This window comes from Heterodontus francisci, chromosome 7 (genome assembly GCF_036365525.1).
Source record: "Heterodontus francisci isolate sHetFra1 chromosome 7, sHetFra1.hap1, whole genome shotgun sequence".
In the NCBI taxonomy this organism is placed as follows: Eukaryota; Metazoa; Chordata; class Chondrichthyes; order Heterodontiformes; family Heterodontidae; genus Heterodontus; species Heterodontus francisci.
In genome coordinates this window covers 106,836,038-106,859,161 of record NC_090377.1, presented here as the reverse complement: position 1 = coordinate 106,859,161, position 23,124 = coordinate 106,836,038, and the positions used below count along the sequence as shown (strand labels likewise).

Genomic DNA, 23,124 nt, shown 5'->3' with positions numbered 1-23,124 from the left:
TTGGTATGTAGAATTGTTTCCTAACTTCATTTATGAAAGGCCTGACTTTAATTTTTAGGCTATGTCCCCTAGTCTTAGATTCCCCAACCAATTAAACTAGTTCCTCTCTATTGACCCCATTAGTTCTCCTTAATATCTTGAAAGCTTCGATCAAGTCATTCCTATTCTTTTAAGTTGCAGGAAACACAAACCAATTTTGTGTAATCTCTTCTTGGGGTCCAGGAATCAAATCTACACTGCACTCCATAAAAGATCAATAGATTCTTCTTAAGGTGCATTTTTTTTTTTTATTAGTTCATGGGATGTGAGCATTGCTGGCAAGGCCAGCATTTATTGCCCATCCCTAATTGCCCTCAAGAAGGTGGTGATGAGCCACGTTCTTGGACCACTGCAGTCCACGTGATGTAGGTACACCAACAGTGCTAATAGGGAGGGAGTTCCAAGAGTTCGACCCAGTGACAATGAAGGAACAATGATATAGTTTCAAGTCAGGATGGTGTGAGACTTGGAGGGGAACTTGCAGGTGGAAGTGTTCCCATGCATATGCTGTCCTTGTCCTTCTAGGTGGTAGAGGTCGCGGGATTGGAAGGTGCTGTCAAAGGAGCTTTGGTGCGTTGCTGCAGTGTATTCTGTAGGTGGTACACACTATTACCACTGTGCGTTGGTGGTGAAGGGAGTGAATATTTAAGCTGGTGCATGGGATGCCGATCAAGTGGGTTACTTTATCCTGGATGGTATCGAGCTTCTTGAATGTTATTGGAGCTGCACTCATCCAGGCTAGTGGAGCGTATTCCATCATGCTCCTGACTTGTGCCTTGTCAATGGTGGACAGACTTTATGGAGTCAGGAGGTGAGCTATTTGCTGTAGAATTCTTAGCCTCTGACCTGCTCTTGCAGCCACAATATTGATATGGCTGGTCCAGGTAAGTTTCTGGTCAATGGTAATCCCCAGGATGTTGATGATGGGGGATTCAGTGATGGTGCCCAGAACTGCTCACAGTAATCCAGGTGTAGTTTAACCACCACTTTGTACAGCTGTAGCATGACTTTTAACCCCTTGTATTCTAATCCTCTAGATATAAAGGCAAGCATTCCATTAGCCTTTTGATTTTTTGTTTTGTATCTGCCCATGACATTTTAATGATCTATAAACCTGGACTCCTAAGTCTCTTTGGACCTCCACTGCTTCTAGCATTTCACCATTTAAAAAGTACTCTGATCTATCCTTTTTAGGTCCAAACCTCACACTGGCCTATATTAAAAGTCATTTGCCATAGTTTTTCCCATTCACCTAATCTGTTAATATCTCTTTGTGATTTTATGCTTCCAAATGATTGAATGGAGGAACAGGCTCGAGAGGCTAAATGTCTCCTGCTGTTTCTATCTACACTGGTTAATTTTGTGCCATTGGCAAATTTGGATATGTGGCTTTCTACCCCTTCATCTAAGTAGTTAATAACTGCAGTCAATAGTTGCGGCTGCAACACAGATCTCTGTGGATGCCAGTACTCACATCCTGCAATTAGAGTGCCTATCCATTATTCCTACTCTCAGATGCCTGCCACTCAGTCATTTCCTAACCAGGTCAATAATTTGGCCTCAATTCCTTGAGCTTCAACTTCAGTAACATTTCCTTTGAGACACTTTATTCAATGCCTTCTGGAATTCACAGAGATTCCCATCTACTACTTCAGTCATGTATTCAAAAAGTTCAAAATACAGCATTCCAGATCCTGACAACTCTGTAAACATTTGTTTTCATCTTCCCTCTAGATCTTTTTGAATTGATGACCTTTAGTTACTCAGCCACTCACCAGAGGGAATAATTTTTCTGTCTACTCTATCAAATCCTCTCAAAAGCTTGAAAACTTCAATAAATTACCTCTTAACCTTCTCTCTCCCAAGAAGAACTGATGTAACTTTTCCAGCCTCTCCTCAGAACTGAAGTCCCTCATCCCTGGTAAGCCTCCTCTGTCCCGTTTCTAACATAAGAACATAAGAGCAGGAATAGGCCATACAACCCATCGAGCCTGCTCCACCATTCAATAAATGGCTGATCTGATCTTGGCCTCAACTCCAACTTCCCGCCTGTTCCCCTTAACCCTCAACACCCTGATTGTTCAAAAATCTGTCTAACTCAGCCTTGAATATATTCAGTGACCCAGCCTCCACTGTTCTGAGGTAGAGAATTCCAAAGATTCATGGCCCTCTGAGAAGAAATTCTGCCTCATCTCCCTCTTAAATGAGTGACCCCTTATGTTGAAATTATGCCCCCGAGTTCTAGATTCCCCATGAGGGGAAACATCCTTTCAGCATCTACTCTATCAAGCCCCCTCAGAATCTTCGATGTTTCTATAAGATCACCTCTCATTCTTCTAAACTCCAATGAGTATAGGCTGAACCTTTCCTCATAAAGCAAATCTTCATCCCAGCAGTCAACCTTCTCTGAACTGCCTCCAATGAAAGTATTTTCCCTTCTTAAATAAGGAGACCAAAACTGTACCAATTAACCAATTGCAGAAGTGAATAATGTTCAGGAAGCAGAAAAATATAAAATAAACCAGCCATTTACCGAGAAGGGATCTCAAGGCAAATTATAAAACAAAAACTAAATCTTAGCTCCTTTCAACTTCCAACGAATAGCATGTGTACAAAATTCTGGCAAGAAAACGGGGCCTCTGTTATTGTATTCAATCTGAATTCCATATCCATGAATATCACTGTATTTCTCCATAATTAGTTAATTCTACCCCATCCCAAATGGCCTCTAGTACACATTAATCCAAATTTTAATCACCCTAATTGCATGTGTCCAGCATTTTTACCATAGTTCTTCCCCTTATAACCATGGATGATGTTGTATTCTAATTCCTGACTGTGTATTCTTCCTAACTATTACTCAGATGTCTTTTAATATAGATGTTCAGCTTGAGTTATAGTAGACAAGGACAATGCAGTGTATGTGGTATAGGCCTTCAGTGAAATGTGGTATAGGCCTTCAGTGAAGTATCACATAAGCGACCATTGATAAAGGTTATTGCATGTGGTGTATAGGATTAGAATGGATTAGAAACCTGCTAAAAAACAGAAAACCGAGGGTGAGTTAAGGGAAATTCCTCAGACTGGCAGAAAGTGCAAAGTGGGGTCCCACAAGTATTCACCCTGTTGTTCATCAAATGATTTGGGCTCAAAAATTGGAAATATGGTGTCAAAATTTACAGATGATAACAAATTGTGTGATATAGCTAAGAATGCTGAGCACTACACCATACTACAGGAAGCCATAAACTGGCTTGCAGATTGGATGGATATGGCAAATAAAATTCAATATAGATATGCATGAGGTGGCTGTTTTGGTCAGAGGAATAAAGAGGCCACTTATTTTTTGAAAGTTAAGAAACAGAGATATTTGAAAATACAGATACAAAAATTGCTACAGGTAGTAATGCAAGTTGATAAAGTCAGAAAGAGTGCCATTAAATTGGCTGGATTACTCTACAGAGAGTTGGCATGAACTTGTTGGGCCAAATGGCCTTTTTCCATGCCAAAATGATTCTATGGGCTGAATTTTCGCTCTGGAGGCAGGAAACAGGAGTCGAGATTGTTTTCAGGTCAGAAAACCACCTCCGGTGGGAAACAGATTAAAGTCCTGATTTTCATTGGGGTGAACCATTAATTGCTATGGAGATGGGTTTCCTGTCCAATCAAGAACCAGTGGGGATGGGAACGACCTACAGGTCAGATGAAGTGTGGGACTGATTTAGACACCCCACGACAGCCATCTCTGGGGCTGCTGGTTGTCTGAGGGAGAAATCTGCTGATTATGCCAAAGTTTTCCACAGCAACATGGAAAGCGAGATGTCACAGGAGAGCCAGAGACCTGGCACCTGGGGCAGGGCAGCTCCTCACTTCATCAATGCTAACCTAGATCGAATGTTGGAGACCGTGAGAGAGAGGAGAGAGGTCCTCTTCCCGGAGGGTGGCAGGAGGAGACTGCCAGCCAAAACTAAAAAGGCCTGGGTGCAGGTTGCTGCTGCCCACAGTGGCAGAAACGAGTGGAGAAGAACCTGGATCTAGTGCCGTTACAGGTTCAATGACCTCCTATGTTCTGGCAAAGTGAGTGCAACCCTTAACCCTCGGATGGGTCTCAGGGCTTGCACCGTTCAGTAGAGACTCCACCTGAAGAGTCTTAGGCACATGCTGCTCCTGAACATAAGAGGGATTGTGTGCCCAGGGTACTTACTGACCCCTCATAATGGCTCACAGCCATAGTGCTGCTGAGGAACTGTCACCACTGACACATGCAGTTCCTAATGCAGCGGGGCAGATGACATTGGCCACAGAGGACAAGCGTGAGTTATCTCGCTCTCTTTTGGCCTTGCAGGAGCAACAGGCTCATAATGTCTGAGAGAGAGCCCAGACGGGAAGAATGGTGTCGTTCGTCTACCGCATTACCCCAATGGAAACGGCAGCGATGGAGATAGCCAGGATAATGGAAGAGGAGGCAGTTGGGCCTGGAAAAATGGAGCTCATGTTGGACCTGGTGATTCCAGATGGCAGTGCCGTCATTAAGGGAGTGGAGTGCACTCCATCCTATCCAATAGCGTGTCGCGTGTCACACTGGGTAACCTCAGCACTGCAGAGGTTTCTACTCTATCATCTCTTCTTGTGTCTCCCACAGGTGTAGATGTCCAACCCACAGCAGCCTATCCTGCTCCCTCTGCAGGCCAGAGCAGCAAGAACATAGAACATAGAACATACAGCACAGAACAGGCCCTTCGGCCCACAATGTTGTGCCAATCCTTTGTCCTCTGTCAAGGACAATTTAATCTATACCCCATCATATAGAACATAGAACATACAGCACAGAAGGAGGTGAAGAGGCACCATCACACCTTATGAGCGCACCGTCCACCAGCGCAGATACTCTTCTTTTTATGCAGAGTGGTTAGGATCTGGAATGAACTGCTGACAGCATGGTGGGACCGATTCAATCATGACTTTCAAAAGAGAATTAGACAATTATCTGAAGAGAAAGCATTTGCAGGCATATGGAGAAAAGGCAGGGGAGTGGGACCAGGTGAGTTGATCTTGAAGAGAGCCAGCATGGACATGATGGACCGAATAGCCATCTTCTGTGCTGTAACCATTCTATGATTCACCTCAGTGGGTCCTTGTGCGCGTGTGCAGTTAGGGTGGCAAAGTGTGATGATCATGGCAGGAGGAGGTGCCAGAGGCAGAGGGAGCTGTGGTCAGTTCCCCACGGAGGAGGGAGGACAGGCACAGCCCTGCTCAGCCTGGCCCATGTGCAGGGCCTCAGGAGTCACTGGAAAGGAGGCTGTACCTTGAACAGCAGGAGGAAATGTGCTCCCACATGTGCTCCCTGAGGCAGTGCAGGGTCATTGGCTGAGGATGGAGGAGTCCATCCAGCTCATGTGCACCACCACTATAGAAAGGGGGGGCAACCCTTTAGAGAGCCATATCCGCCATCACTCAGAGTGCAAGCAGGAACTGCGCACAGACATCCACAGAATGCATAAGTCGCTGGGTAGCGTGGAGTGGTCAGTAGGGCAGGTGGCGGAGATCTTTGGAGGAGATACCAGCTGCACCCCAAAAGGTGGTCCCCTCTGCCAAGCATCTGGAGCCCCCAGTAAGGTCTGAGGATGTCAACAAGGAGGATGAAGTTGTCACCCTTCAAGGGATGCCCTCAACATTCTCAGCCTCCTTGGCCCCTCTGACTGACAGACCATCTGTGCGGTAGGGCCCAGTGATGGAGGCTGCCCCTGCAATGACACTGGTGCAGCAGCCTCTGGAGATGCCCCCACAGGCACCTCCACAATGAGGATAACTGCCACATGCATCTCAGCTGCAAGTCAAGACGAGCGAGCCGGCAGCCTCCACCTCCTCCAAGGCCCAAAGGGAGCACCATGTAGAAAAAGAGGCCACCGCATTGCATGGAGCACTGAGAGGGTCAATGGGGTGTGTTATTGCTATCTCTGTCCATCATTTTCCTCTTTTTGCACAGTATATATGATAACACTTGAAGCCTGGGACATCCGGGACTCATTTTATTGCTGCCATGACAGGAAAAGTGCTATGAGGTGATGAACAAGTTAACAGTATCCTCCACGGTGAGGGCAAAACCGCTGGGCAGATGTGCTTCCTTCATTGGCAGTAAGTGATTCGATGTTCTGGGCTATGTCTTCCATGCACAGGTATCTCAGACTTCCTTCCATGCCACGCCCTTCAATCAGGTTCAGAGAGGTTCAGTTGAAACATTTCTAAATCAGAAGATCCCTGACATTCATGGCATCCTCACAAGCCCTTTGCGCCCAAGCCGTGCCTGGCCATCTCTTTGTGCAGCTAGGGCACCTCTCTGTTAGGCATCCATTTCTTCCTCCTCTCTTACCTCCTGCTCCTCCCCCTGATGAGCTGTCTTCTTCCAGGGCCTCACTGTCCTCAAGGTCCACACCTCTCTGGAGGGCCATGTAATGGAGAGCACAGCAGACCCCCACAATGACAGAAACCCTTGCAGGAGGGTATTGGAGGGCACCATCCAACCATCCAGGCACCAGAATTGCATTTTCAGAAGCCTGATGGCCTGCTCAATGGTGTCCTGCTGGGCAGGTGACATTGGTTGTATCGCCTCTGTGCCTCTGTCTGGGGCTGTCGTAAAGGGGTCAGTAGCCAACTCTTCACGAGATTTCCCTTATCTCCTAGGATCCATCAATGCACTTTGGGTATTGGAATGAAGATCTGAGGCAACATGGATGGTGTAGGATGAAGGATGTGGCAGCTGTCAGGAAAGCGAGCTCACACATGCAGGAAGCTCTTGTTGTGGTTGCAGACCAGCTGAACATTGAGGGAGTGGAATCCCTTCCTGTTGATGAATCTGACTGGGAGCTCACTCGGTGTCTTGATGGCCATATGGGCGCAATCGATGATGCTCTGCACCTGGGGGAATCCAGCCAAGGCAGAAACCCACTGCCCTCTGTCCCTGTGAGCCCACGACTGTCGTGAACTGAATGTACTGTCCAAATCTGGCAAAGAGGGCATCAGTGAACTGCAAGATGCAGTGGCGAGCTGCCGCTTGTGTGATTCCACCAAGATACGCAGCTGATCCTTGGAAGGAACCAGAAGCAAAGAGGTTCAAGGCCACAGTGACTTTGACGGTGACGGTGGTAAGATGTGAGGTCTTCGGCGACGGGGGTCACAGATGTTTATGACCATCTGCCTCGAGAGTCACAGAGCTGCATTTTGTGTAGGAGGTAGGGCTCCCGGCACCTGGCCGAAAAGGCGGGGTGAACCAAGTCTTGGCCTTTTCCTGCCCCCACCACAGCGATCTACTGGTCTTTTTAAATCTAAGTTTCACAAGCCGGGGTCCCCATCCCTTTAAAGACGGGATCCTGCCTCCATGAGCTACTGGCCAATCAAACCAAAGGAAGGTGAGGCAGAGTCACCGGGGTAAGTCCAGAAGGTCCCAGTGAGGGAGGGCATGGGGGTGCACATGCAGTCCAGGGGCAGGGGCTCCCCGGGGGGTGAAGTAGTTCTGGGTGGGCGTTCTCCATTGGCCACAGATTGCCCACGGGGGAGGAAGCCACACTCAAACCCGCTGTGAGGGCACCTTGTTGGCCGTTAATAGGCCACTTAAGGTCCTCAATTGGCCTCTATGCGCGGAGACCTCGTTGGCCTATCCCACCCCAAGTAAGATTGCTTGGCAAAAGGCCCTCTGCCTCCGCCACCCATTGTGATTCTTTGTGACCACACCCCCCCTCTGGCCTCTGGCCCCACCTCAAAGGAGCCCATAAAATCCAGCCCGCTGTCTCCTGTGGCATTGGGTCTCTGTCATTTCCAGGTAATTCCATCTTCAGCAGTAGATCCCATGTTGAGGCTATGTCCTCTGTGTCCTTCCTGCACCTCTTTCCTCCCCAGTGCCTTCCTGCTGTTCAGGGTTCTGCCCTTCCTCTGGCGGGTGTTGCCGCTCACTGCCACTTGGCCCAAAATCTGACAGTCGTGTCCCCATTGCCAGCTGCAGCCTTCCTTTTGGACAGATGGCTGCCCTATTGTGATTGGCAACCTTGCCCCCTACACTTGGGCCCCCGTGATGCCAATGGGGTGGGTGGGTGACAATGCTTGAGTGCTGAGTGTCCGCTCTCCCCATCACCTGCGCAGTGCCGAGGGGCACTTCCTTTCCAAATACTGAGCTCTCTTTTGCCCCGCTAACCCTCCTATGGGGCCAGGGTAGTTCCCTGGAGCAGCCATGACTGGCTCCCCACTTCGTACCCGCCTCCCTTCAGTTGGTCAGCAATGAACATCATGTGCAACCTGTGCACCCCCGTCAAAATTTCAACCTCCAGCTCTTAACAAACTTGTCAACAATTTTAGTTGACCTCAATCGGGAAGCAGATGGGATCATTACCCCGTCCTTCCCCTGCCCTCATGAATATTGCCTGCCGCAGGGAACTATAACTCAAACTGACATGCTAGCAAGTGCCAGTATTTTCGGCCTCCCCTCCTGCTTCCAGTCCTGACCTTGGGGGTGTGGGGGCTGAAAATTCTTCCCCATGACTCTTCAGGACTGGAGTTCATTTCCACAGGCATAGCATACAAAAAGCACAGACACAAAAGCAAAATACTGAGAATGCTTGAAATGTAGAATAAAAACTGAAAATACTGGAATACTCAAATGAGCACAATACTCCAAATTAGGCCAGACCAATGCTCTCTGTAGCTACCACAATACTTCCTTGCATTTATATTCCAAACCTCGTGGAAATGCCCAGAATTTCACTCACTTTTTTGATGACTTTTAATAACTAACACACTTAGCCCCCAGATCATTTTTTTTCATTAACCCACCTGGTGCTTCAACATTTAAATCATATTCTCATCTTCAAACTACTCCTATTTCATTAAGTTAAACTGCACCTGCCATCATTCTACCTGCTCATTTAAACCATGCAAGTTTTAAATTTTCTGCTCCTTCTATTATTCTTTCTAGCTTGGCATCATCTAATAAAGAGAAGTAAATTTAACCATCTAGGGATAAAAGTGCCTTTCATTAAGATTAAGTAGAAGTGTTATAGAGACATCACATGTTATTATTTTTTGATGACTTTTCTGCAGAAAGGATTTGGGAAAAGTTATTTTTTTATGTTGCATTTTGAAATGCACAGTGTAACCAGAGAAGGTTCCTTATTTAAAAACAAGCTCTGAGATGATCGTGAAGATATGAATGAACTATAATTGATGTTGTTTCTCCACACACTAAATTATAAGCAATTTATTAGATTGTCTTGCCATCAAAATATACCTCACAATCTTTGTTTTGGAAAGTCGTCAATCTCATTGACAGAAAACAGAGATAAGACAGAAACAGGAATATAAGCAGGCACTAAGGTTTTTGAAAAGGTGAGGTTCGGAAAAGCATACGATGCAGGAGCAGTTGGAAATTTAAGTCAAACAAGGCAACCCACTAATGAGCATAAGAGTAGCAGTTGCATTGTTTTTCTATTATTGCACAACCACCAACTGGAAGGACAAGGGCAGCAAATACATGGGAACACCAACAACTGCAAGTTCCCCTCCAAGTCACACATCATCCTGACTTGAAACTATATCGCCGTTCCTTCACTGTCGCTGGGTCAAAATCCTGGAACTCCCTTCCTAACAGCACTGTGGATATACCTACCCCAAATGGACTGCAGTGGTTCAAGAAGGCAGCCCACCACCTTCTCAATGGCAATTAGGGATGAGCAATAAATGCTGGCCTGGCCAGTGACGCCTACATCCCATGAATGAATAAAAAAAAAAAGAGGTGGTACTGATTCAACAAAGTATATCTGATCATAACTGTTTTCCAATATGAATATCCACAGCGAAATAAGGCAACTTAATCATTTGTCTCAAATTTCACATCTCAAGTGTTTGCTTGGCTAGCCAAGAGAAAGAATGAAGAAGAAAAAATGTGCAAGACATCAAACTCCACTCTGTCCCACTATGTTGCCAATTCAATATGCCTTAATTTTCAGTTATAATCTTGTACACAAAGTTTTGAAATACTTCTGAATAATCAGGTTCATGACATGCACTCATTCACTCTTATTCATCTGCCAAATGAACACTTCAGTTTGTTTTGTACATCAAAGAGCCCAATTAACTGTAAGATGGAAGTTACTTGCATATTCTAATTCTAATTTTCCCTAATCAAATTATAATTATCTGAGGCTTGCATTTTTAGGTTTTGTTCATCCAGTGCTTCTGCTTCTCATTTTGCTGTGCTACCATCATCATTATTTATTCTCATTGCCATAAGTAATGACTTTAGTGTTATTCATGTGATTCTATATTTTGAAAAATAACAAATAACAGAGATTCCATCACCTTCAAGCGCTGCTGCCCGGATTCGGATTATCCGATCTTTGCTCAGTGTTGTCAATGGCGACTGCAAACGTTGTTGAACTGTTTCCACATTCTGCAGATCATCCACCTTGAAAATATAATCAGGGGACAGGGAAATCTGTTGGAGTTCACTGTCATCTGCGTCTCTTGATCCAATACTGAAAGGTGCTACACCAGCCTGTTTCAGTGCTAATGCTGCCTGACTAACATCATCGGTGGACTTGCCGGCGGTGAGAAGGATCAAGAACTGAGGCACACCTTCCTCTGCTCTGCCACCTGCAGACCGAGTGAAGATGTTCTTTGTGACGTAGTCCAAGGCTTCACCAGTGTTGGCTCGTCTCCCTCCTATTTGCCCGAGATTATTTATCGCATCCTTCACATCACGTTTTGTGGTGTAGCTGTTTAAGTAGAAGTTGACTCTGGGGTCATCACTGTACTGCACCACACCAACTCGGACTTTATCACTTCCGACATCAATATTATCAACCATTCTAGAAATGAATCTTTGAACTGCAGGGAAAGCAGCTCTGACTTTGTCCGATCCATCGACAAGGAACACAACATCCCTCTTAATAGCATCTGCAAGAAACAGAAAATAGATTTCTGTTTATTATTCAACATTTGTCAAGTTTGGCCTCCTGACTGAGCCTCATGGGCAGCCAGACTGAAATGAATTAAGTCAATTTCTGGAACACAGTTCAATTCCAGTAACAGTGTTCCCAAGTTTTCTCCAACTGGATCCTGACATAAGTATGTGTCCCAAACGATGTGTTGCCTCCTTGGCGCTGGGCTAATGGGCACAATTGAGAGCATGCAGGATGTTGTGAAGCAGGCAGGGGAACAGCGAAAAGTCATAGTCCATGTGGGAACCAATAACATTAGAAGGAAAAGAGTTGAGGTCCTTCGGTAAGAATTTTATGTGGGGTGATGGCAGGGCATTGAGAACTTAACTTTCCAGGCTACAAGATATTCAGGGAAAATAGGGAAAACTTAAAAAGAGGGGGCAATGGCAGTATTGATTAAGTAAAAATATTAAGGTATTGGAAACAGGATGTAGTTGAGGGATCTAACACAGAATTTTTTTTGTTAGAATTAAGGAACAATTGAGGAGCAATTACACTATTGGATGTATATTACATGCCAGCAAATAGTGGGAAGAAGAAAAGAGGAAATGCAGGCAAATTACAGAAAGGTGCAACATCTTAAAGTAATAATTGAAGCCTTCAATTATTCTAAAATAGGCAGGGAAATGCAAGTATGTAAGGCAAAGAGGGGAAGGAAATTGGGACTTTCTTGAACAAAGTGTCCTAGCCCAATGAGGAAGAAAGCAGAGCTGGAGCGAGTTCTGGGGAAGGAAATAGGTAAACAGGAGCATGATTCAATCTTGTCCATTTGCGAAACAGTGTTCATTCTATCAGGTTCAAAACGGTTATCGAAAAGGATACAAACCAAACAAGGGTAGACACATTTAACTGGAGGAAGGCTAATTTCAGTAAGTTGAAAAGTGATCTGCTCCAGGTGGTTGGAATCAAAATTTGGTAGGCAGAATAGTAATTGAATAAGAAAAAAACTAACAAAAAAAAATCTTTTTTGAATTGTAGTCATTGTTCTAATGGATGAAATGGAAAATCTTCAAAGAGGAGCTAGTTTGGGTACAGAATAGACACAGTGCCCTGAGGGGGGAAATTGTTAAATGTTAAAATTGGGGCCAATTGGAGAATAAAAAGGAGATCTTGTGAAGAGGGCATGGCTGAAGTACGAAATGAGTATTTGGCCATTGCCTTCGATAGAGAAGAGAATGCTGTCAATGTAGCAATTAGGAACAGTGAGGTAGTAGCAATATTAGGATAAAAATTGATGAGGAGAAGGTACTTAATTTGTTGGCTGCAGAAAAGTAACAGTCTGGATGGGATAACTCAGAGTTTGCTGAGGGAAGTAAGTTTGGAAATTATGGGGCTCTGCCCAAAATCTACTAATCCTTCTTAGCTTTGGGGGTGATGGCAGAGGACAGGAAGATTGCAAATGTTACAAAAGGGCAGAGGGATAAATACCGCAAGTAGAAGCCAGTCAACCTAACAGTGAGGAACTGTTTCGGGACAATAATATGGAACAAAATTAATTGGCACTTAGAATTGTATGGGAGAAATAATGAAAGTCAGCATGGATAAAGTAATGGAGAGTGTTCATGATGGTAATGTGATTGAAGAATATATATGGACTTTCAAAAGGCGTTTGATCAAGTACTACACAAAAGAACTGGAAACAACATTAATGCCCATGGGATTATAGGCAGAGTGGCTGTGTGGATATGAAATTGATAAGGGACAAGAAGCAGAGAGTAGAGGTGAAGTGGTGTTCACAAGGGTTGGGTATTAGGACCACTGCTGTTTTTGACATATACCAATGACCAAGACTTGGGTATATGGGATTTACTTTCAAAGTTTGCAGATAACACAAAAGTCCGAAATTCAGTAAAGAATGAGGAGGACAGTAATACATTTCAGGAACATACAGACTGATGAAATTGGCAGACACATGGCAGATGAAGTTTAACACAGGGATGTGTGAACTGATACATTTTGGTGTGGAAAATGAGAAAAGGCAATATAAACTAAATGGTACAATTTTTAAGGAGGTGCAGGAACAGACACCTGAGGATACACATACACACATCTTTGAAGAGGGCAGGAGAAATTGAGAAGGCGGTTTAAAAAACAAATGGAAACCTTGACACTATTAATAGAGGTACAGAGTACAAAAGCAAGGATGGTATGCTAAACATTTATTAAAATAAACTGGTTTGGCCTCATCTGGAGTATTTTGTTCAATTCTGCACAACACATTTGAAGAATGATGTCAAGGCCTTAGAGTGGGTACAGAAGAGATTCACTGGAATGACGCTATGATGGTCATGTGGTGAGACTGGAGCAGCTGGAATGGTTCTCCTTACAGCACAGAAGGTTAGAAGATCTGATGGAGGTGTTTAAAATCATGAATGATTTTAATCCAGTAAATAAGGAGCAAATGTTTCCAATGGCAGAAGGTTTGATAACCAGAGGGTACAGACTTAAGATAAGCAAAAGAAACAAAGTTATTGTGACCTGGAAGCATAGCCAGAAACTTTGATGAAAGCAGATTCAATAGTAACTTGCAAAAGGGAACTGGATGAATAGTTGAAGGGAGAAAAGTTACAGAGCTATGGTGACAGAGGTCAGGAGTGGGATAAATCAAAAAGTATTTTCAAAGAGGTGTGATGGGTCCAATGGCTTCATTCTGTGCTGTATTGTTCTATGATTCTATGAAATCAATGGGCTGACATGATATTATGCATTGCACATTATTCTATGCCATTGGTGAGGTTACAGTCTTATTACTGGTTAGATGACAGATTATGAATGATAGACCAATTTGAAGGAAAGAAAATGTATATTTTGCATGTTTGTCAGGACCTATTCCTCCAGTCATGCCATACTTCTTGAAACATAGGCGGGGATTTTGCCACCAGGTTTGGAGGTCCAGTTGTTGGGAACGAATACACGTCCCGAACCCGCGTGAGAGGGCAACGGCAGTGTCGGCAATTTTACTGGCAGAAGCCAATTAAGAGGCTGACTCTAGCGTCACCACCCAATTAAGGACGATGGCCTCCTTCGCTGAGCTGCCTGCACTCTGAGTGGGCCAACAGCTCTGCAGCTTTGGTAGTGCCACTGCTAGGGTCACCACTGCTGAGGCTGCAAGGAGAAAGAGAGGACATCTCCATACTGAGGCACCCTCACTGGCAAGTACAAGATTTTATTTCTATGCCAGTGCCAGGCAGGCAGACAGGCCCTGGTGATCGGAGGGATAAACCTACATGCAGCGGTGGGGCGGGGCTGGGGGGGTGGCCATTGCCGCTGAGGGCCCCCTCTTCTGGGAATGGAGTCTCAGGTAAACGATGCCCTCCCAGGAAAGCCACTGAGTGGCTGCCTCAATAAAGCTGGCAAATTCGCCATGCAATGGGGAGGTGGTGCCATTCTGAGGCTGGTAAAGTGCCAGTGGCCTGGCAAAATGGCTGTCAATAGGCCTATTAATTGGCCACCTGCTGACCGGAGGTGGGCAACCAAGCAGCTGCCATTCCCCACCACTGGGAATATCCACTGGAGGTGGAAACATGTCAGGCTTCCCTCCCGATGCATTGTTCCATTATTTCAACATCCCTCCCCCCACCCAGCCCATCATCAAAGCCCTGAGACGATCCCAGCCATAGTGAGCAATGCAAGCAGAGGCCAGTGGAAAACACAGCTGACTGGACAGCAGAAGTATATTTTACACAGGAGATATGAACATCACATCAACACCCATATGAATTGGTGAGCACATGAATGTTGGTCCAGCTGTGCTTTGGAACGTCTTTGGCACCTGTATACAGGGAATGATTTATTTCGGCTGCAGAACACTCGGGCTCTGGCATATCACGGAGATTTTATTTGTGTATATTTCATGCATCACCATGTTGTCTTTCCATCATCATGGTAAAGACCCTTGTTGCTGTTATCTTGGATATTAATTTCATGGTTAATCATGTGATTTAAAAAATCTAAGAATTTCCTCACCTTCAAGCGCTGCTGCCCGGATTCGGATTATCCGATCTTTGCTCAGTGTTGTCAATGGCGACTGCAAACGTTGTTGAACTGTTTGCACATTCTGCAGATCATCCACCTTGAAAATATAACCAGGCGACAGGGAAATCTGTTGGAGTTCACTGTCATCTGCGTCTCTGGATCCAATACTGAAAGGTGCTACACCAGCCTGTTTCAGTGCTAATGCTGCCTGACTAACATCGTCGGTGGACTTGCTGGCAGTGAGAAGGATCAAGAACTGGGGCACACCTTCCTCTGCTCTGCCACCAGCAGACTGAGTGAAGATATTCTTTGTGACGTAGTCCAAGGCTTCACCAGTGTTGGCTCGTCTCCCTCCTATTCGCCCGAGATTATTTATTGCATCCTTCACATCACGTTTTGTGGTGTAGCTGTTTAAGTAGAAGTTGACTCTGGGATCATCACTGTACTGCACCACACCAACTCGGACTTTATCACTTCCAACATCAATATTATCAACCATTCTAGAAATGAATCTTTGAACTGCAGGGAAGGCAGCTCTGACTTTGTCCGATCCATCGACAAGGAACACAACATCCCTCTTAATAGCATCTGCAAGAAACAGAAAATAGATTTCTGTTTATTATTCAACATTTGTCAAGGTTGGCCTCCTGATTGAGCCTCATGGGCAGCCAGACTGAAATAAATTAAGTCCATTTCTGGAGCACAGTTCGATTCTAGTAACAGTGTTCCCAAGATTTCTACTCCTCGATCCTGATATAAGTATGAGTCCCACACAGTCTGTTGCCTCCTTGGTGCCAGGCTAAAGTACGTAACTGAGAGCATGCAGGACATTGTGAAGGGGGCAGGGGACCCGCAAAAAGTCATAGTCCATGTGGGAACCAATAACATCAGAAGGAAAAGAGGAGGTCCTTTGGTAAGAATTTTATGTGGGGGAATGGCAGAGCATTGGAAACTTAACTTTCCAGGCTACAAGATATTCAGGGAAGATAGGGAAAACTTAAAAAGGAGGGGGCGGTGGCAGTATTGATTAAGTAAAAATATTAAGGCATTGGAAACAGGATGTAGTTGAGGGATCTAACAGAGAATTTTTTTTCTTCGAATTATGGAACAATTGAGGAGCAATTGCCCTATTGGATGTATATTACATGCCAGCAAATAGTGGGAAGAAGATAAGAGGAAATGCAGGCAAATTACAGAAAGGTGCAAAAACGTACAGTAAGTTCAATTATTCTAAAATAGACAGGGATATGAAAGTGTAAAGAGCACAGAGTGAAAGAATTTGTGAAATGTGTACATCAGACTTTTTTGAACAAAGTGTCCTAGCCCAATGAGGAAGAAAGCAGTGCTGGAGCGAGTTCTCGGGAATGAAGTAGGCAAACGGGAGCATGATTCAATCATGTCCATTTGGGAACAGTGTTCATTCTATCAGGTTCAAAATGGTTATCGAAACGGACACAAAACAATCAAGGGTAGAATTATTTAACTGGAGGAAGAATAATTTCAGTAAGTTGAAAATTGATCTGCTCTAGGTGTTTGGAATCAAAATTTGGTAAGTAAAACAGTAATTGAATAAGAAAAGAACTAACCAAGGAAATCTTTTTCAAACTGCAGTCATTGTTCTAATGTAGGAAATGGAAGACCTTCAAAGAAGAGCTAGTTTGGGTACAAAATAGACACAGTGCCCTGAAGGGGGAAATTGTTTAATGTTACTATGGGGCCAATTGGAGAATAAAAAGGAGATCTTGTGAAGAGGGCATGGCTGAAGTACGAAATGAGTATTTGGCCATTGCCTTCGATAGAGAAGAGAATGCTGTCAATGTAGCAATTAGGAACAGTGAGGTAGTAAAAACATTAGGATAAAAATAGATGAGGAGGAGGTACTTAATTTGTTGGCTGTAGAAAAGTAACAGTCTGGATGGGATAACTCAGAGTTTGCTGAGGGAAGTAAGTTTGGAAATTATGGGGCTCTGCCCAAAATCTACTAATCCTTCTTAGCTTTGGGGGTGATGGCAGAGGACAGGAAGATTGCAAATGTTACAAAAGGGCAGAGGGATAAATACCGCAAGTAGAAGCCAGTCAACCTAACAGTGAGGAACTGTTTCGGGACAATAATATGGAAGAAAATTATTTGGCGCTTAGAATTGTATGGGAGAAATAATGAAAGTCAGTATGGATTTATTAAAGACAAATTGTGTTTGACTAACCTTATGGTGTTCTTTGATAAAGTAATGGAGAGTGTTCATGATGGTAATGTGATTGAAGAATATATATGGACTTTCAAAAGGCGTTTGATCAAGTACTACACAAAAGAACTGGAAACAACATTAATGCCCATGGGATTATAGGCAGAGTGGCTGTGTGGATATGCAATTGATAAGGGACAAGAAGCAGAGAGTAGAGGAGAAGTGGTGTTCACAAAGGGTTGGGTATTAGGACCACTGCTGTTTTTGACATATACCAATGACCTAGACTCTGGTATATGGGATTTAATTGCATGTTTGCAGATAACACAAAAGTCTGAGATGTAGTGTCATGAAGACTCCACCTGCCAAGAATGAGGCACATTAATTTTGTCACATGAACATTAATTTTAAATTGTTGCTGGAGTGGAGATATGACTTGTTTAAAGAGATCAGCAGTGGCTGGGGCACAATTTGCATGCTATGAGACAGTCGCCTCGGAAAAGACAATGGGAACTGCTCACTGATTCAATTAACAGAGATTGGTCTAGGTAGTGGTGATCTACATCTTGTTTGTGCAAGAAACAGCATTACACCACACCCTCCCCCACCCCACTGAGAGAACTGGAATCCACAAATGCAGGAGTTTGTTTTAAAAAAAAGTGAGCTGGTCATGTGACTAACCTGCTGGCCCCAGGTCTGGTTTTGAGCAGCTCACAGGACAGCTTGGGTCAGACTGCAGGTTGCAACTGGACTTGGAAGAAGAGAGCTCTCTCTCTCGCTTTCTTCCTCTTTTACTAATCTCCAGATCCAATGAAATCACTTAAACCTCATCAGAGAAAAGACTCCAATATCGAAACATGTTTTAAAGTGTGCACTTGGCCCCAACGAAACGGCAAAATTTACCGGCAACCAAAGACTCGACATTGAACTCAAAGATAGTAAGTAGAAAACCAGCTATTGCCTCAAACTTTTCCCCTTTATTCTTACTATCTTTTTGGTCTCTATCTGCATGTGTGTTTATCACGTATGCATGCTAGCGTGGTCGCGCCGCCTATTCGTAGTCGTTAACCGAATTAGAGTTTAAGATTAATAAACTTCCACCTTTCTTGTTTAAATCTAAGAAAACACTGTCTGATTGATTTCTTTGCCTTACAATTGGAAAGCAGTGAACAAGGATTCACTGAGGGGGAGCTAAAAACACTGTGATTTTAAAATTAAATCCTGTTGTGGTTAAACCAGGTACAGGCTGAGAGGGAACACCTGGACCCCTTTCTCAAGTGGTCGTAACAGTAGTAAAGAATGAGGAGGATAGTAATAAATTAAATAAATGGGCGGCACAGTGGCGCAGTGGTTAGCACCGCAGCCTCACAGCTCCAGGGACCCAGGTTCGATTCTGGGTACTGCCTGTGCGGAGTTTGCAAGTTCTCCCTGTGTCTGCGTGGGTTTTCACCAGGTGCTCCGGTTTCCTCCCACATCCAAAAGACTTGCAGGTGATAGGTAAATTGGCTGTTGTAAATTGCCCCTAGTGTAGGGAGGTGATAGGGAATATGGGATTACTGTAGGGTTAGTATAAATGGGTGGTTGTTGGTCGGCACAGACTCGGTGGGCCGAAGGGCCGGTTTCAGTGCTGTATCTCTAAATATAAATAAAATAAAAATATAATAATATAAATTTCAGGAACACACAGGCTGATGAATTGGGCAGACACATGGCAGATGATGTTTAACACAGGGATGTGTGAACTGATACATTTTGCAGCGGAGAATGAGAAAAGGCAATATAAACTAAATGGTACAATTTTTAAGGAGGTGCAGGTACAGAGACACCTGAGGATACACATACAGACATCTTTGAAGAGTGCAGGACAAATTGAGAAGGCGGTTTTAAAAACAAATGGAAACCTTGACACTATTAATAGAGGTACAGAGTACAAAAGCAAGGATGGTATGCTAAACATTTATTAAAATAAACTGGTTTGCCCTCATCTGGAGTATTTTGTTCAATTCTGTATACAACATTTGAAGCCTTAGAGTGGGTACAGAAGAGATTCACTGGAATGACACTATGATGGTCATGTGGTGAGACTGGAGCAGCTGGAATGGTTCTCCTTACAGCACAGAAGGTTAGAAGATTTGATGGAGGTGTTTAAAATCATGAATGATTTTAATACAGTAAATAAGGAACAAAAGTTTCCAGTGGCAGAAGGTTTGATAACCAGAAGGTACAGACTTAAGATGATAAGCAAAAGAAACAAAATTATTGTGACCTGGAAGCACAGCCAGAAACTGTGATGAAAGCAGATTCAATAGTAACTTGCAAAAGGGAACTGGATGAATAGTTGAAGGGAAAACAGTTACAGAGCTATGGTGACAGAGATCAGGAGTGGGACAAATCAAAAAGTATTTTCAAAGAGGTGTGATGGGTCCAATGGCTTCATTCTGTGCTGTATTGTTCTATGATTCTATGAAATCAATGGGCTGATATGATATTATGCATTGCACATTATTCTATGCCATTGATGAGGTTACAGTCTTATTACTGGTTAGATGACAGATTATGAATGATAGACCAATTTGAAGGAAGGAAAATGTATATTTTGCATGTTTGTCAGGACCTATTCCTCCAGTCATGCCATACTTCCTGAAACATAGGCTGGGAGTTTGCCACCAGGTTTGGAGATCCAGTTGTTGGGATCCAATGCGTGCCCCAAACCCACATGGGAGGGCAACGGGACAGTGGCGGCAATTTTACTGGCAGAAGCCAATTAAGAGGCTGACTCAAGCATCACCACCCAATTAAGGATGATGGCCTCCTTCGCCGAGCTGCCTGCACTCTGAGTGGGCCAACAGCTCTGCAGCTTTGGTAGTGCCACTGCTAAGGTCACCACTGCTGAGGCTGCAAGGGGAAAGAGAGGACATCTCAATATTGAGGCACCCTCACTGACAAGACAAGATTTTATTTCTATGCCAGTGCCAAGCAGGCAGGCCCTGGTGATCGGAGGGATAAACCGACATGCAGCAGTGGGGCGGGGCTGTGGGGGTGGCCATTGCCACTGTGGGCCCCCTCTTCTGGGAATGGAGTCTCAGGTAAACGATGCCCTCCCAGGAAAGCCACTGGGTGGCTGCCTCAATAAAGCTGGCAAACGTGCCCTACAATGGGAAGGTGGTGCCATTCTGAGGCTGGTAAAGTGCCAGTGGCCTGGCAAAATGGCTGTCAATAGGCCTGTGAATTGGCCCAATTGGCCACCTGCTGACCGGAGGTGGGCAACCAAGCAGCTGCCATTCCCCACCACTGGGAATATCCACTGGAGGTAGATACATGTCGGGCTTCCCTCCCGATGCATTGTTCCATTATTCCAACATCCCTCCCCCCACCCAGCCCATCATCAAAGCCCTGAGACGATCCCAGCCATAGTGAGCAATGCAAGCAGAAGCCAGTGGAAAACACAGCTGACTGGACAGCAGAAGTATATTTTACACAGGAGATATGAACATCACATCAACACCCATAAGAATTGGTGAGCACATGAATGTTGGTCCAGCTGTGCTTTGGAACGTCTTTGGCACCTGTATACAGGGAATGATTTATTTCGGCTGCAGAACACTCGGGCTCTGGCATATCACGGAGATTTTATTTGTGTATATTTCATGCATCACCATGTTGTCTTTCCATCATCATGGTAAAGACCCTTGTTGCTGTTATCTTGGATATTAATTTCATGGTTAATCATGTGATTTAAAAAATCTAAGAATTTCCTCACCTTCAAGCGCTGCTGCCCGGATTCGGATTATCTGATCTTTGCTCAGTGTTGTCAATGGCGACTGCAAACGTTGTTGAACTGTTTCCACATTCTGCAGATCATCCACCTTGAAAATATAACCAGGCGACAGGGAAATCTGTTGGAGTTCACTGTCATCTGCGTCTCTGGATCCAATACTGAAAGGTGCTACACCAGCCTGTTTCAGTGCTAATGCTGCCTGACTAACATCATCGGTGGACTTGCTGGCAGTGAGAAGGATCAAGAACTGGGGAACACCTTCCTCTGCTCTGCCACCAGCAGACCGAGTGAAGATATTCTTTGTGACGTAGTCCAAGGCTTCACCAGTGTTGGCTCGTCTCCCTCCTATTTGTCCGAGATTATTTATTGCATCCTTCACATCACGTTTTGTGGTGTAGCTGTTTAAGTAGAAGTTGACTCTGGGGTCATCACTGTACTGCACCACACCAACTCGGACTTTATCACTTCCAACATCAATATTATCAACCATTCTAGAAATGAATCTTTGAACTGCAGGGAAAGCAGCTCTGACTTTGTCCGATCCATCAACCAGGAACACAACATCCCTCTTCATAGCATCTGCAAGAAATGGAAAATAGATTTCTGTTTATTATTCAACATTTGTCAAGTTTGGCCTCCTGAGTGAGCCTCATGGGCAACCAGACTGAAATGAATTAAGTCCATTTCTGGAGCACAGTTCGATTCTAGTAATGATGTTGCCAAGATTTCTCCAGCTCGATCCTGACATAAGTATGAGTCCCACACGGTGTGTTGCCTCTTTGGTGCCAGGCTAAAGGACATAACTGAGAGCATGCAGGACATTGTGAAGGGGAGAAGGACAGCCAGAAGTCATGGTCCATGTGGGAACCAATGACATTGGAAGGGAAAGAGCTGACGTCCTTCGGTAAGTCTTGGGTGGGGAGATAGCAGGGCATTAGAAAGCAACTTTTCAAGTTAAGTGGGGAGGCGGTGGCGCAGTGGAATTGTCACTGGACTAGTAACCCAGAGACCCAGGGTATTGCTCTGGGGACATGGGTTCAAATCCCACCACAGCAGAATGTGGAATTTGAATTCAATAAATAAATCTGGAATTAAAAGCTCGTCTAATGATGGCTATGAAACCATTGTCGATTGTTGTAAAAACCCATCCGGTTCACTAATGTCCTTTAGGGAAGGAAATCTGCCATCCTTACCTGGTCTGGCCTACATGTGACTCCAGATCCACAGCAATGTGGTTGACTCTTACATGGCCTCTGAAATGGCCTAGCAAGCCACTCAGTTGTATCTAACCGCTTCAAAGTCAATAAAAAGGAATGAAACCGGACGGACCACCCGGCATCGACCTAGGCACCGGAAACGACAACGGCAAACCCAGCCCTGTCAACCCTGCAAAGTCCTCCTTACTAACATCTGGGGGTTTGTGCCAAAGTTGGGAGAGCTGTCCCACAGACTAGTCAAGCAACAGTCTGACATAGTCATACTCACAGAATCATACCTTATAGACAATGTCCCAGACACTGCCATCACCAGCCCCGGAGGTGGCAGCACAGTGGTATACAGTAGGAAGGGAGTTGCCCTGGGAGTCCTCAACATCGACTCTGGACCCCATGAAGTCTCATGGCATCAGATCAAACATGGACAAGGAAACCTCCTGCTGATTACCACCTACCGCCCTCCCTCAGCTGATGAGTCAGTACTCCTTCATGCTGAACAGCACTTGGAGGAAGCACTGAGGGTGGCGAGGGCACAAAATGTAATCTGGGTGGGGGACTTCAATGTCCATCACCAAGAGTGGCTCGGTAGCACCACTACTGACCGAGCTAGCCGAGTTCTAAAGGACATATCTGCTAGACTGGGTCTGCAGCAGGTGGTGAGGGAACCAACAAGAGGGGAAAACATACTTGACCTCGTCCTTACCAATCTGCCTGCCGCAGATGCATCTGTCCATGATAGCATTGGTAGGAGTGACCACCGCACAGTCCTTGTGGAGACGATGTCCCGCCTTCACATTGAGGATACCGTCCATCGTGTTTTGTGGCACTTCCACTGTGCTAAATGGGATAGATTTCGAACAGATCTAGCAATGCAAAACTGGGCATCCATGAGGCGCTGTGGGCCATCAGCAGCAGCAGAATTGTATTCAACCACAATCTGTCACCTCATG

At 44.8% G+C, this 23,124-nt stretch overlaps 1 protein-coding gene across 1 annotated transcript in view; it reads right to left on the bottom strand.

Moving 5' to 3' along the window:
- Positions 1–23,124, bottom strand: part of LOC137372223 (collagen alpha-3(VI) chain-like) — a 244,888-nt gene that overhangs the window by 115,292 nt on the left and 106,472 nt on the right. The window contains exons 12-14 of the mRNA XM_068035869.1: positions 20,943–21,539; positions 14,991–15,587; positions 10,384–10,980 (exon numbers count right to left, since the gene is read on the bottom strand). Of these exons, the coding sequence (XP_067891970.1) occupies positions 10,384–10,980; positions 14,991–15,587; positions 20,943–21,539 (1,791 nt within the window). The remainder of the gene's footprint in view (positions 1–10,383; positions 10,981–14,990; positions 15,588–20,942; positions 21,540–23,124) is intronic.